General features: G+C 46.9%; 1 protein-coding gene across 1 annotated transcript in view; it reads right to left on the reverse strand.

Moving 5' to 3' along the window:
* Positions 1-6,310: 6,310 nt before the first annotated feature.
* Positions 6,311-13,715, reverse strand: part of CDYL2 (chromodomain Y like 2) — a 159,244-nt gene continuing 151,839 nt past the window's right edge. Inside the window, exon 7 of the mRNA XM_065925077.1 lies at positions 6,311-12,977. Within this exon, the coding sequence (XP_065781149.1) occupies positions 12,819-12,977 (159 nt within the window). The 3' untranslated portion in view covers positions 6,311-12,818. The remainder of the gene's footprint in view (positions 12,978-13,715) is intronic.

The raw sequence follows: 13,715 nt of genomic DNA on the forward strand, positions 1-13,715 counted from the left end.
TCATTTGGGGGATCTGGGTGAAGGGTAAGTGTAATTTGGGGGTGTACAATTTTTGCAACTTTCTTGTAAGTCAAATTATTTTAGAATGAAAGGACAAAAAGACACTCTGGAATTCCCACTCATTGCTTACAACTGTGTGTCCTTGGGCAAGTCATTTCACCTCTCTGAGCCCCAGTTTTTCTCTCCTACTAGACTGAAGCAGGCAAAGAAGTTGGGTATAAAATGAGTACACATTTTTCAGTTGTATGTCTGCATACGGACTTCCCTGGTGGCTCAGATGGTAAGGTGTCTCCCTATAATATTTCTTAGTTCTTAAAACACACAAACAAAACCTAGAAGAGGTACTGAAGGCAAAAGGAGCTGAGTCATCACATGACATCACACCATGATGGAGGGAGAATTTGAACTCAGCTCCATTTGATGCCAAACGTCTATGATGATAATACTACAACCAATGCAAGACGCAGGGAGGAGGAGAAGGGGAGGAAAAGACTCCGCAATCAAACAGGAAATGTGGCCAAGAGGAGATACAATCTTAAAGACACAACCGCAAGACTTCTTTAAAAAAAAAAAATGTCAACCACAGATCTCCTCTGCCAGGAACTGGCCCACAACGTCTGAGTTTTCTCTTCTTTTGTCAGTGACTGCTTGTTACCATCCAAACGGCTATGAGAGCAGCCTGTGGGCCCCTCTTTGGAAGTGAAAGTGTAAACAAGTGTGTCTGCTGAAAACAAGGTGGCGTCTTGGGACACCGAGTGTGGCATGAAGCTAGAACCCATCGGGTCCCCTGTCACCTCGAGACAGCTCATTTGCCATCTGTCCTGGGAGAGCCCAGGGCTCCATGATTGACAATAGATGTAAACTCCCAAGGACCTGCCTCCCCCACTCCTGTCCCCCAGACAAGTCCACAGGTGCTCGATTAGCATGTGCATGAGTGTGTTCTGCCCGTGGTGGCTAAGCCCGCGGACCCCAACTGTCCTACAGCCACAAATCATTTTTAAGGCCCTTAATCCAGGAGGTTAAGTTACACCCCACAAGTCACCATCTGGCTGGGGGGGTCCCACATGGGAGGGGTCTCCTGGCACTTCTCAAATTACACCAGCTTGAATGTCAGTCCCTGATGACTGACTTGCGGAGACCCTTGCTGCCTCCGAGTTTGCATCGTCCGCTCCTCCCCTTGCTCCAGACAGGTTTCCACTGCTTTAAAGACGGGGAAGGGGAGGAGGTAGGTATCAGGCAATCACCATGTATAGGACACCTACTACGTGTCAGCTCTACTGCGGGCACTTTCTGCCTCCAGCTTGCACGAGCATCGTAATAACCTGTAGTAAGTTACTGTGCCCATGGCACAGATTAGGAAATGAAGATAGACATTCAATGAAGTCAGATCAGAGACATAAGTGCAAGGTTTTCTAACGTAACTATCATATACACCATGCTCTTTCCATTAACATCACTGCCTTTGATTTCTCCAGTCACTTCTCAGCAAGATCTCTCCACATTTCTTACAAACTGACAGGCTTGGAGGAGGAATTTTCCCTGATTTACAAACACACACTTGCGCTTCCTGCCTGCCTGCTGCCCTGGACAGTCTCCTTCCAATCCCTGGACAAACTGCAGTTGCCCTATAAAGTGTCCCTGTCCCACACTCTGCCCTGAACCTCCCAGTCACTCCAGATTGGCGCCCCGATGAAGCCTGTCGGCTCCTGGACGCTGACTTCTCAACTCACCTTGCCAAAGGGCTCTTGTCCTCACCCCCAGCTTAGAAAGGCTCCTGAACCATCCCTGGTCCCAAGCCTCTGTATCCGCATTTCCAGGAAGGGGATTGGAGGGTGGAGAAGTACAGACCTCACTGGAAACCTCAGAAGCCAAGAGCTTCTGATGGGGCCGCCTTAGAGAATCCCCAAGGAAAAGGGCATCAGGCCTCGCACACGTTCTAATCGAATCCTCACAATAACCTTAAGAGAGGCAGCGTGAGCCCCACGTGCAGGAGGACACAGAGGCCAGTGAGGAAAAGGGTGTGCCACGGTGTCACAGCCAAGGGCCTTCTCTGGGGAGAAGCGTCCATTCAGCCACCAGCAGAGAATAGTTCTCACCTGGGAGAGCAGAGGGACGTTACATTTCCTACCCAACTTCTGCCTGAGCCCAGACCTGTGTTTGCTCCCATCTAACAGACATACCCGAGCCCCCGACTGATGTAACCCAGTCTCTTGCCCCAGCCTTCACCAGCATAAGTACTGATAAGTCTACCCTTGATTCAGTAGCAATGCTTTGCCAAAAATGGTCCTAAAGATGAGTGTGTGTTTGTATATGTATGTAGGTAGGTACCTGCTCAATCTCACATTTTAAAATGTAGAGTGTAAAGCTCATTTCATCACTAAAGAGTGGCTACGCACATAGACAAGATGTGGAAACAAAATATCCATCAGTAGATGAATGGGTATAGAAGAAGGAATATTACTCAGCCAAAAAAGGACAAAATAAGGCCATATGCAGCAACATGGATGCAACTACAGATCATCATCCTAAGTGAAGTAAGTCAGAAAGAGAAAGACAAATACCATATGATATCACTTATATGTGGGATCTAAAATATGACAAAAAGGAACTTACCTCTGAAACAGAAACAGAACCAGGGACATGGAGAACAGACTGGTGATTGCCAAGCAGGAGGGGCAATAGGGAGGAATGGATTGGGAATCTGGGATTAGCAGATGCAAGCTTTTACATGTGGAAGGCATAAACAATAGAGGGAACTACATTCACTATCCTGTGATAATGGAAAAGAATATTAAAGAAGGATGTGTATGTATAACAGAGTCACTGTGCTGTACAACATTAATTAACACAACATTGTAATTCAACTACATTCCAATTTTAAAAAGTGACCATGTGCCAGCAGCTGTTCTAAACATTTTGTACATAGATAAAGCCTCATTTACATATGTATGTATGTGTGTATGTTAGCCACTGTCGTGCCTGAGTCTTTGCAACTCCATGGACTGTAGCCCTCCAGGCTGCTCTGTCCACGGAATCCTCCAGGCAAGAATACTGGAGTGAGTTGCAATTCGGATCTTCCCAACCAGGGATCAAACACAGGTCTCCCACATTGCAGGCGGATTCTTTACTATCTGAGCCCACATATAATGATAACTATATATAATCTCTAAAATGTATATATGATACTTATATATAAAATCTCATTTATATAAACTTTGCATATATAAGAAAATCTCACTTAACCATTAAATACGGACTATGTTAGCAACTGTTCTAGAGACTCTATATAATTATGCAAATCTCATTTAATCGTTAAAAAAGACTTCATGCCAACTCTTATAAATATACATAATCTAATTTTATATATTAATGTCCTTTGCATATTTAAATAAATCTCATATATATAAACTCTCATATATTCAGTCACATATATACATATGTTTTTATAAATCTCATTTAATCATTTAAAAATTCCCTAGAAGGCAAGCACAGTTGTAATCCCCGAAGGATAAGCAAGTTCAAGCACCCTGTGCATGTAATACCAGGACTCAGTTGAACTCCAAGCACCCCAATGCAGATCTGCCCCCCCAAACCACAAAGCTGTCCCTGCCTCAGTTAGGGGGCAACCCCAAATCCCAGGGCCAAACGTGACTCGTTCTCTCAGTCTGCCTTCAAAATACACTCAGGATGTCACTCCTTCCTATTACCTCAACTGCCCCATCCCCAATTCAAGCCTTCATCGAGGGCAGGCAGACAACTACCAGAGTCTCCTTTGGGTCCCCTTGCCCTCAGCTCCCTTTTGCCCAAAACTGCAGCAAATCTGCTAAAAGCACAAGTCCTGGCTCCTCCTTCCTAAGCCCTCCCACTTCCCTTAGAGTAGAAACCTGAATCCTCAGCACAACCCACAAGGCCGTACAGCACGTGTCTCCCATACAAAAACCTGACAGCATGTTGAAACCACCCCTCGCAAGAGCCTGAATAGTTTTGGGATGTGATGTATGAATCTAACATCTATTAAGGAGGGTTTGTAAGAATTTCTTTGGTGAGAACTATGCTACCTACCACTCCTTCACGCATACACACACCCAGAAGTGAGTGAGGAGGCCTCCCCTTTCATCTGAAGTCAAAGGAAATGAGGCTTTAGCAATTTGTATGTATCCCCTAAAACTTAGGGAACACAGTAGATTGGCATCTGACTCGTGCCTGAGAAATTCAGTGAACAAGAGGCCAACTAGCTGACTAGTCAGTCTACCAGGGAGGCAGTCGCTGCTGTTTGGGATTCAGCCTGTGGTCCCTGATCTGTGTGAACAGAGGGTGCGTGAGTGCTCCCCTGAGCCGCATGGGGTCTAGGCATGTGGGGTCATCCTACCCTACAGGGACAAACAGACCTCCACTGAAGACGCTGGCAGTGGACCCCCAGACTCCTAGGGACAGAGAAGGGAGTGATGTGCTGATGATACAGAGTTTACTGGGCAACTGTAAGAGGCTGGCCACCATCACCTGAAGAATCACCAAGAAACCCATGTGGTTCCCTGAAAGAGTCAGTATAAGCATCTATGAGGCCCAGAGAAGGAAAGCTCCCACGAGACAACAGCGCCACTCGGTCCTTATGGAGTCTTTTGCGCTCTCCCTAATCCAACCGGGAAAAGAAATGAGAGTCAGTAAGAATGAGTGAAGTCTTGACAGTGAATGAAATTGGAAGCATTGATGCTTAAATGGAACATAACCATCTTTGACTACTGAACTGACACTGTGTTAGTGACGTTGTATTATTTATTGAAAGACTGAAGGCAGGAGGAGAAGGAGACGACAGAGGATGAGACGGTTGGATGGCATCACCGACTAGATGGACATTGAGTTTGAGCAAGCTCTGGGAGTTGGTGATGGACAGGGAGGCCTGGCGTGCTGCAGTCCATGGGGTCGCAAAGAGTCGGACACGACTGAGCGACAGAACTGAACTGACAGCCTACCTGTGTTTTCATCTAGGAGATGATTATTCAGTTAACCCAACTTAAAGAAACAGTGAGAGACAAATTTGGGGATTACACCCCATTACTGTTCATCCAACACACTGGTGGTGCATTTAGTTGTTGCTGTGTCTGACACGTGAGACCCTCAGCTCAGTTCTCAATACCGGGTGAGGGCTTCTTTCAGTGTCACATCACATCAAAGGCAGCCTGGAAGAGACAGTCAGAAGAAGGGCTAGTCTTACAGACGCCTCACCCTGAAACATCTGCAAGACTTCGTCCAGCCTTCGGGAAGGACCAGACGCAGTCAGGAGCAAAGGCATTTCCAGGTCTGACCTTGACCACTCAGGTTGGAGTCAGAACCTCAGAGAAAGGGCAGCAAGGCACACACGACAATGCTGATGACACCAAGAACAAGAAAAAGGAGAGGGGACCATCAGCGGGACGGTCCTGGGCTCCAGCCAAGGCTGGCTGGTTCACACCGATGGATGGTGATTTGATGGAAAACTAACACCACCACACCATCTTCTAGATTCTGAGGGTGTTGGAGATTATGTAAGCTCTTCCTTCCAGTACCACATTGTGGACAGTCTGAGAATTATGGCAGGATGACATGTCTTCCTCACACTCCTGGACCCCAAGATTCTGTATGACACGGACTGTCTGAGTAATCTGTGCCTGTCAGCACTGGTGCGGCCTCAAGGCAGAGCTGGGGGCTTAATACTGCCGCTGGATGGACGGGCAGGTAGACGTGACCTGTGAAGTCCCTTCCACAGAATTCCCTGCTGCCTCTAGCCCCTGACAGACTTCTTCCTCTTTCCTGTGGCCTCCACGTTGTCTCTGGAGCCAGCCATCCTCAGCAGTGTGCTTCTCCTGAGAGCCACGATGTGATGACCAAGGTGAAGAGAACAGACTTCGTATAATTCCATAGTGACAAATACGGTCGTGAGACATACGTACATCTGGGATTGTATAAATCCAACCTCTGTAGAGGTTTATCTCCAGTGAGGAAGGATCACTATGCAAAGAAACATTCTGGGTGGACCAGGGAAGGGGTGGATGTTCCTACCAATTTCTGACAAATCCTACCTGCACCCCTCCCCATTCCAGGTCCTCTGTTACCAACCCATTGCCCCCCAGCAATCTACCAGCCTGAATTACTGAAGCTCAAGGCAGATGTGGGCGGGAGGTACCTTTGCTCCCCAGGAACTCAGACACAACCTAGAAGCCTCAGCTCTGCAACCCCCTGGAGACCTTAGAAACTTCTGTTTGAAAACCACACAACTCGTCTGTGAACTTCACCTGCCAGGCTGCCAAAAGGACGACACGAGTGAATGCAGACCAAGTTTCAACCTTTTTATTCAAAGCAGCTTCTCACAATGTATAAATACTGCATATTAGCACACATGAAAAATACAACTTCTAAGGCACCCAGAAATGTGTTCATACACGTTACAGGACCATTCACAAAGAGAGTGTACAATTTGCTCTAGACAGTCAGCATTTGATAAATCGAAGATTATTATCCCTCAGTACTGCACCCAGTCTCAGGTAATATTTACAGCGCGGTGAGAAAGGGGCCGTGTACCTGCTTTATAAGTCTATGAAGTACTCATACTTACAGATATGCAGAACTAGTTAAAGACTTTCCCATGATAACCTGGCGAAAGAAAACGAGTAGCCTAATTTGCAAAGGTCTCCTTGGATTTTGGTGTGTGTGCTAGATCCATGATCAAATCTGAACACTCCCAGGGTGGGCCGGATACATTTTTTGGTAGTCTGCTTCATTATCAGAGGTTTGGTAATAAGCCTTACCACTAGAATCCCACTTCTTCAGTATCAGATCATTTCTTAGCCGGCCGATGGTTGAATGGTTTCATTGTGGATGAGCATGGGGCATCTACCTAGTGTGAGAAGTGAAGAGATTTCTTCCAGGGCTAAATAGGAAGTGGAATGGGTTGATGGAGAACAAAAAGGAGGTGGAAATTTGGCAACTGTAGGATCTGGCTGCTCAGTCTAGACATGTCTGAAGAACGTGTGCTGGAGGCATCTACACAGATGGACAAATCATACACTGGTCAGGGACCCTGAAGAAGTCCAGACCTCCACTCTCTACGGTACTGACATGGATAAAGGCTGGGACTACACAGCAGGAACACCCGCCTGGGACTGCGCATTTCAATCCGAGAAACTCATCTTTCAGAGCCTTCACGAGGGGACGACAAATCCCTCTGTAGGGCCAGCCAGGGGGAGCATGAGGTTGGTGGATGGGGGCAGCTTCTCTGTGCCATGAAGTATGCACACCTCTGCCTAAATGTGCCCACAATCTATGTAACTCGTGCTTTGCTGGAATAATGGAATTCTTTGGTCCTTGGTTTTATGAAAGGCAATATTTTCACAATCCTGTCAACATGGGCATCAGCAAATGACTTCAGGCTGGGACTAATGGCACAGGGACATATTAAATACTAGATGGAAAATTCCACACCCTCCAAACTGCCCAGAGTCACCTTAATGAGCTCCAGAGTGAGGCCAGGTGTTGGGCCAACGAGGCAGGATCAACCCACAGAGAGGTCAGAGCAAAGGCTAAAAACTAGACGTCAGTTTTTCTGATTGACACACACACACACTGCAAATATTTGAAGCCAGTCTCCATCCTAGTGGAAGATAGGTTGGCTTTATGAGCACGAATTTTGAGATGAACCGAATAACTTGACTTTAGCCATTCTATGGCCCTGGTCTCAAGATTATCTTTGAAACCTTGATAAGGAGAACCAGGAGGGAACTACAGAAGCAGGGCCAATGAGAAAGAATCATTTTTTTAAATTTAATTTTCAAATTTTACTTGGTTTTATCAGATCCTGGTGGACGCCCATCCAGTGCGCTCCACGACTTATGCACCACTCAGACAGCCCAGAGTGGACTGTGACCGGCTCAGCTGGCGTGCGTGTTGTGCAGCTAGCTTGCCTCTGCCCTGCTACACCCAGGTTCAGCATGGCTTAACACACCTAGTTCACTGACAAGACACTCAGGACATGTGGGAATGCGGATGATACAACTGAAATCAACTTCAGATTGTCTACACAGTAAGACTCACATGTAAACTTTGTTAACATCTCTCAAGGAGTGCTGACCGCAGCCAGACTGGACGTTCCCAGGTCACCCACAAGGAACCTGGGGTCAACCGCCAAGGTCAGGAGCAGGAAATGCCGTTGGTTCAAAACAAATGATGGACCAGCGGCCCTCCCTGTGACCGTGTCTACACCACATGAACAGTATGAAGGGGGCTCCAGAACACCTGTCCGAGGCCCCTTCGTATGGCCAAAGACAATCACCCAGGTGTCTAACTGGTCTCTGCTGCCGTCAACTCAACTGCACTCTCCAGGTTAGCCATGGCATACAGACTGCACAGAGTCCATCCACATGGCTTACGCTGCTTAAAAAAAACAACCCGTATTACCATTTTTTTTTTTTTTTTTTGCAACAAGCTTAAGGCTCTGTTCACAAACTCCATCAACTGCCACACAGTGAGAATTTATGGGGAGATCCTCAACTACATACGTAGTTGCAAAGGTTGGAAAATTTTACTGATCCTAATGGTAAGGCTTATTCACAAATTCAATACATTTTTTCAAATTATACTTCAAACTCAATTACTTTGAGAAAAAGAAAATTAACCAGCTCTCTAACAATTTAGGAGCACTCGATTCTAATGGAAAAAAAACAAAAAACAAAAAACAGAAAACCATTGGCACCAAACCAGAATGCTATTTCTTGAAAGAACAAGTGATATTAATGGAAAAGATTGCCTAAAACGCAGATCCTAACTTACCACAGAAATATAAAAGTTTATATTCTGAAAATATATATACTGTATTAAAGTCTGTAAGCATTTCAACCAAAATTTGCAGAAATAACTAAGCAACACTTATCTACAACAAAAATATACATGCAAGACAACCCCCAAATGGTTTCCCTTAAATATCTACAAAAGCAAAGTGTAGATTTTTAAAGATCATACAAAACCATTTACAGAGAATAAAATAAAATACTTAAGAAATCTCATTTAGAGTCTTAAATACTGTGTATATTAGTGAGGATGTCTAAACTAATATATACAACAGATCTCAGTATCGGAATACAGAAACATAGAAGAGAAGCACTTCTGCATTTTAAATATTCACTTAAGAAGATCTGAAGGTGTTTCTATATTTCTCTTTGTTAAAAAAATTTCCACAGAAACTGGCTTGGAAAATTACATGAATGTGACTAAATTTCAAATTAAAAAAGTGTACAAAAATTTTTTTAAACCAACAGTTAATCATGGGAAATGCAATTCAGCATCCAGTGAAGGCTATTTTTCAACATGGTTATCTGGAAATAGAGTTGCATTGGTCAAAGTCTACTGTGATTATCATTTTTCCATCCTCATACTAAACTCCACATGGGAAAAACATATTTTCATGCTTCAGAGAGAACACTTCCCAGTTTACTTTATACCAAACAAGAATAACATTTTAAATCAATTCTCTACTAGCTTCTTAGAGTTATCCAATTTCATTTCCTAGAGGGTCATTTTTGATGGTTTTCAACCCACAGACATTATTTCAGAGCAGGAAGGGATATATGGGTATATCAGCCTTAGGCCGAGCCATTCAAATGGTGAGGAGCTCTGACCATCTTCGCAAAGTTCTCCAAAAAGCCATCCTGAACCATGCTGTTAACTCAGATGCTTCCACTGCAAGACCCTGGCCGCTAATCACCAGGGGCTGGAGGAGAGGGGAGTCCTAACGCGGGCCTCACGGGACGGCACAGACTGCACTGGCAGAAGACTCCTTGACTAAAGAAGTGCCCTCATCTGCCACAAAGGCGGTCCCAGGATGCAGCCGCCAAGACCAAGCGCAATTCCTCTAAGACCTGCCCAGGCTCTGGGATGTGACCGACTGGGTGGGGAGGGGCTGAGACGGTGTAGAAAGAGGGGAGAAAGGATCATGTGGATGGAGAGAAGGTTCTGGGGTAGACGAGAAGAAGTGAAAACCTGGGCCCCATCTCAAGAAAGCTACGGAGGACAAACATTGGCATAGCCACAGGTGTGGCGAATCTCAGCCCATATTGGTTGGCCATAAGTTACCTGGATCTCATCTCTGCTTTATCAAAGCAACTATTCAGAAAGTGAAAAACTCAGTGGTTTGGTCTACCCTGTAACCAACAGATTAAACTGACTTTTGCCCAATTTGTGGAACATCCTTCTTGAACTGACTGTATGGAAACAGCCCAAACACAGACTGTCGGGTAAAACATCTCCTGTTATACGTGGAACCTGCCCCTTAGCCCCAGGTATTCCACCTGAGTGACGGTTTCATGTTCCTACCTTATCATCAGAGATCCTGGAGGTGTTTAGAAGTTTGGATTTGATGATCCAAAGCTACGTTTTAGTCCAAAGCTAAAACACTTCTGGTTTTTCTGGCAGGGGACAAAGATGGGCATTGAGCCAAAGAAATTTCCAAACACTGCCTTCCATCTCCAAAGAGAATCCTAACTCTGCTGCTAGAGACAATGAAGTGGTTGCCCCTAGAAGGTAAACAGAAAGCAAGGTGCTCTTTCTTTAGATGACTTAGTGATGGGTGAGAAATTACCTGCCAAGGAGGAGGCTGTCTAGGGGCTCTGACAGAGCACACATTGGCTTGCTCAAAGGAGACAAAACCAAACAGAGATGTGACCACAGGCATTTGGGCAAAGGAGGGTGTTTCCCTATAGTAACAGTTCCTACAGGATCCCACGTGGACCACGCTGGCGGGCAGGGGGTGGGGCTGGTGTACACAGGACTTCAACCCATCTTCCTGTGGATGGATTTAGCCAAGGCAGTTGTCTCCCTGCCGAAGGGAGAAGCAAGTGAGACGTGTGCTCTTCCCTGATTCTCTTGAGGTCACAGGAAAAGGAATGGGGCTTTCTGCAGAGGGAGCCAAGACCATCTGAAGGATGGAGAACCCAGGTTAAGTCTCCAGTTCAAGTGCAGAGACTCCACCTGTCCTCCAAAACGCAAAGCTCAGCACCATGAGTCCCCTCTACCTGCCCGGCCCAGGGTGTCCAGCTGCCTCCAGAGGAGGGAAGAGGACCAGAGAGGGAGCGGGAACTGCAGCAATGGCCCTCCCTCAGCCCCCCTCCCCTTCCTCAGCTGTGCCCCTCCACTCTCTCCAAGGAAGGGTCAGGAGGGGCTGCTGACTGACAGAGGGTGGAGGGAATAGGCAAGCAGAGGTCCTTGAGAACACTCGGGGGCTTGGGTGGAAATGGAAAGATCCTGCCACTCTGAGAACCAAACCTTCTCTGGTGTGCAACCCCCACACAGAAGAACATGGCCCTGTAACTTCTCTGCTTGAACCCTGATGTTGACCCTCTCCTCTGCAACCAAAACCAAGGCTCCAGACCAAAACCTCTCCTCCCCCACGGCCAATCTGGGGACTTTGGGCTGACAGCCTGAACACAAACACTGGGTCCCCTCTGTGGCCCACGGGCAGAGGCCTAACCCCTGGTTACTGCTCCCTCATGGGAGTAAAGAGCCTGAAAACAGGACTTCTGGAGGCAGAAAGACTTAGACCTGCTGCTGACAGCTCCATAGAATGGGGACTCTCCCCCACCTCTCTGGAAGGCCCTAACCAGACACCACTGCCCTAGGAGAAAAGGGACTCTGAAAGTCAAGCCCCAAAGGAAGAAGTGTCCCTCAAAAGTATGCAACCCCCAGGGGGCCCAGTCCCCACCTGTTCCTGACATCCGGGAATTAGGGACTGGCTGTGTTTCAGGACCATTCAGGCAGGAGGCCCCTTTATCTCCTTAAAGGCAACAGGGCAAAGAGAAGACCTTTCCATGATTTCTCCTAAGAACAAGTATTCAATGATCACAGAACTGCTTTATACGTAGAGAATCTGGCGCAGAGCTGTTCTTTTGAATCCTAGAAATTCTGTTTCTATCTCTCTGAATTTTACTTCAATGTGGTTCATTGCTATAACGCACCAAACAGCTCGAACCCTGTATGGGATTTGGTCCAGGGCAGTATGAAAATAGTATCTGTGTGAACAACAGATATCGTAACATATAAACAAAAATAAATAAATTAAATAAGTCTGATTAAAGGGAAAAAGAAAACCACTTTCCTAGTAGTTTATGTGTTTTGCAAAACTAGCTTTACATATAATACACATAAATTATCAGAATTTCCACTTACATCATTTTAAAAAATATATATTTAACAAAACGCTCCTAAATGTACAATATCTGGGTTTTGTAAATCACTCGGTTGGGTTGTTAAGACCAAGCCCTAAAAGTCACACAGACGTGCGTCAGAGAGGAGACTGAGGCCAGCTCCACACAAGCGTTCTGCTCACTGCTCTGGAAAATCCCCTAAGACTGGTTGCCCCCCAGTCGCTGGATCTGCCCTTAACCAGAGACAGCCATGGCAGCTGAGTCTCCACGTCAGAGGCACTGTGTAGACACAGCCTGAGTCAGAAGGATTGGTGGGGCGGGGGGACCGGTCTTCCTTCCTGGACCAGGGTGGTGCATCTCAGCAAGTGGGGCAAGACAAGGGCGCCTGGCAAAGGCCTGGGAAGAGATAGCCCTCGAGGGCCCTCCAGTCAGCTAGGGATTGGGATGGGGCCCCGGGGCGGGAGGCCGAGTACGCTGCGTTTCCCATCATCACATAAACCAAACCAACGAGGGGCGAGCAAAGGACGCAAGGAGAGGGACACACCCTAGGGACAGAGGGACGCCGGACAGACTCCTCGGCCGGGCACACACGGGGCTCTGATCTCCGAGACACGGGGCGGAGCTGGAAGGCAGGGGCCCTGCAGTGCCGGGCCCTCAGACTTCGTAAATTTTGTCCTGCAGGTAGCTAAAGAGGGAATCCAGGCCTTTGGAGGAGCTCCAGAGTTGCTTGAGCATGACGCATTCTTTCTCGTTCACGTCCTCAAGCACTGACTTCAGGAAGCTCCGCACGAGGCATTTTGACTCCTCCAGCACCTGCAGGGGAACACACAAGCCTCGTGAGCCAGGCACCAGGGGCACTGCTCCCGAGGGACATACTTGGCCTGGGTGACCTGATGTCTACAGCCAGAGGCAGCGCCTCCTGTGGTCCTGGGCTCCCCAGGCCCTGCCCCTTGGCGACACCAGGAACAGGTTGCATGTGTGCCCAGATGTCAAGCCCTCAGTCCCTGGGATGGCTGAGGGGGACCTGTGTTAACCCTGACTGCAAGGCCTTGGTCTTTTACCCAAGGGTGGCAGATACTCAGTATCACTCTCCATGGATGTCAGGAAAAAACCGGGGCAAATACTGCTTTAACCTCCGTGTGCTACCTAACTCGAGAATGGCTGGGATCACAGAGTAAGATAATGAAGTGAGCTAACAGGTTGCCAAAGTACCCACAGGACCCGCCTCAACAGCAACGGCCCTTGCTCAGGCTTAGCAGTGACAGCAGTAGGAATAAAAGGAGCAATCCTTGCAATGGCGAGTAGTAACAGTGGCAATAAATGGCAGTAATGAGCAATGGCAGTGACAACAGTAACACTAGTATTATAGTTGTGATAACAGTAATGTGAGTGGTGGTAATAATGGTAACAGTAGTAACAGAGCTATAGCGTTATAGCAGCAATCACAGTAATGCCAGTGATAGCAATAATACCATAGTATTATATTACAGCAGTATTAACAACTGGAGTATTAGGAATACAGTAGCCATTGTGGTAAAAATAGCAATAATA

Source organism: Muntiacus reevesi, chromosome 2, assembly GCF_963930625.1.
Source record: "Muntiacus reevesi chromosome 2, mMunRee1.1, whole genome shotgun sequence".
Taxonomy (NCBI): domain Eukaryota; kingdom Metazoa; phylum Chordata; class Mammalia; order Artiodactyla; family Cervidae; genus Muntiacus; species Muntiacus reevesi.